The sequence below is a fragment of the Asparagus officinalis genome, chromosome 3 (genome assembly GCF_001876935.1).
Source record: "Asparagus officinalis chromosome 3, Aspof.V1, whole genome shotgun sequence".
Classification (NCBI taxonomy): Eukaryota; Viridiplantae; Streptophyta; class Magnoliopsida; order Asparagales; family Asparagaceae; genus Asparagus; species Asparagus officinalis.
Genome location: NC_033796.1, coordinates 18,066,344 through 18,068,438, shown reverse-complemented (window position 1 = coordinate 18,068,438; position 2,095 = coordinate 18,066,344). Strand labels below are relative to the sequence as shown.

General features: G+C 37.1%; 1 protein-coding gene across 1 annotated transcript in view; it reads right to left on the bottom strand.

Moving 5' to 3' along the window:
* The window catches only part of LOC109834699 (probable galacturonosyltransferase-like 1), a 15,415-nt gene continuing 14,953 nt past the window's right edge, over positions 1,634 to 2,095 (bottom strand). The window contains exon 4 of the mRNA XM_020402727.1: positions 1,634 to 2,095. This exon is cut by the window's right edge and continues 398 nt beyond it. Coding sequence (XP_020258316.1) covers positions 1,855 to 2,095 — 241 coding nt within the window. The 3' untranslated portion in view covers positions 1,634 to 1,854.

Below are 2,095 nucleotides of genomic sequence, written 5' to 3'. Positions count from 1 at the left end.
ATGCACATATCATAAGAACATATAGTTTTATTACTCTACTCAAGCTCAAGTTCATCAACTGACTTGATCATCGGAGGTACCACGGGGGAATCATCACCCCGCCCTCTCATGACTTCTTCTGTGCAGATCGCAAACTCTAACTCAGTGGCCAGATATAAAGTCGGGAAAGGAAGAGATCCCTTTCATCATCCTTCATCACCCCGCAAACGTCCTCTTCTAGATTAATAGTATGTGTGATATCGAACATCAACACACCCAATGTTTTCATGGTCTATCTTCCGATATGGCTTTATACGGAGCATCTTCAATAGCCTTTTTTTCCTAGCATGTCTGTTGTGGCGCTTGCAAGTTCCAAGTTCAAATCTTGTTGCGAAACTAAGGGAATGCGCTAGGCAAGCAATAAATGATAAGAGGTTGAGGTCAATTCCTCCCATTAATTCGCCACCGACTGTCTTCACAATTTTTGAGATAAGATCATGTCTTTGGCACGTGCGAGGCAGTTATAATTGACTTGCTTGATACAGGAATAGACCTTACGTGATGTGGATTCATACCTAGTCTAGTCTTCGAAGGTTTTTCAAATGATTTTAATTGGTTTTGTATGCTTGTTTTGGTTATTGTTTGCTTTAGAGGTTGGATGTCTATGTAAAGAGGTAGAGTATAATTTGCGTCTCCGGACAAGCTACATTAAAATCAAATTGTGACTTTTTCCCCGAGACATAATTGTGACAATAACTATGATCATGTTTTCAGTCACACCTAGTTTCCCTCTAGCTTTGCTGGGGTAAGAGCTTATTTTGGTAAATATTTTACCATTTCTCTGACTTGACGATAAAGAATGAAGTTTTTAAAACTTGTTACTTGAAAAGGATGAGTTGAGTTGTGAGAGCAGTTAGCGATACAAATTTCATAACTTGTTACAATGTTTTGAACTTCCTGGCACAAGCGACAGTGATTCTTCGATTTGCTAATTAAATGACTAGAAATGTTCTCGACTTCAGCAGAATATTTATATAAGATTGCTTCACATAGATTTTTTATATGAGATTGTATCTGTGGATCTGCAAATGCAAATAAACAAGTACAAAATGTTTTAATTAACCAAGTAATAATGTGCAGGCGTGCAGCTCTAGCTACATTAATCTCATTTTAATCCACTTTGCCAAAAATATAACTGCAATTCATATAAGAGCATTGTTTTTATTGTTAATGTTTCGTATTATACCCAAAGTTACTACTGCAACAGTCTTAAGAATGTAGCATGTCCCCTTTAACTGTATATACAAATCTCAATGGCTCGCATAAATCTTTATCAAAACATCTGTAGATTGTGTAATATATACTAGGAGTACTGAGGTAGTAAAGAGCATATAATGATTAACTTCACAATTTAAGACTGAACAAATTTGATTAGATACAAAGATACAAACTCTAATTATAATCACAAAAATAGAATATTCCAATATTAGTAAGCGGTCCATCCCTGTATTTTATACACTTAACAAAGTCAGCAGCTCTCCAAAATCTAAACTGGTCCACCTTCACCAATGGCAAACAGCATCAAATCACATGACCAATCATTTATTTATTTATTTTTAATTAATTAAAAAAAAAACATGACAACTAGCAACAATTCCCAAAAAAAATTTAACGTCTATTAATCAAATTCCAAAATCCAAAAAGCACCAGAATCTCCAGCCATGCTGCAATTATTCCTTCTTCCATCTCTTTACACCATGAGTATAATAGTGTCCCACACGTAACAATTTACCCTCGCAAAATGGCTAAAAAAATCACAGCTATTTACAACTCATCGTCTCCGTATATTTAAAAAAAAAAGAAATAACAAAAAATTTACGAGTCCTCGATAGAGAACGGAGTCTGTAATAAATCGTAGGGGGCCCACAAACCATCAAGCGGGCAAGGTCGACCCGCATCCAATCGGACCCAGGGTTTCCCTTTACCGCTCCAATGCAGCAAGCTTACCGGACCCGGGTGCAAATCTCTACACAACCCGCGGAAATTATCCCCACCCAAACCGTGTTGGTTCCATCTGTGATCAACGGCTGCGATGTTGCCAGCAAACACAAGCAGA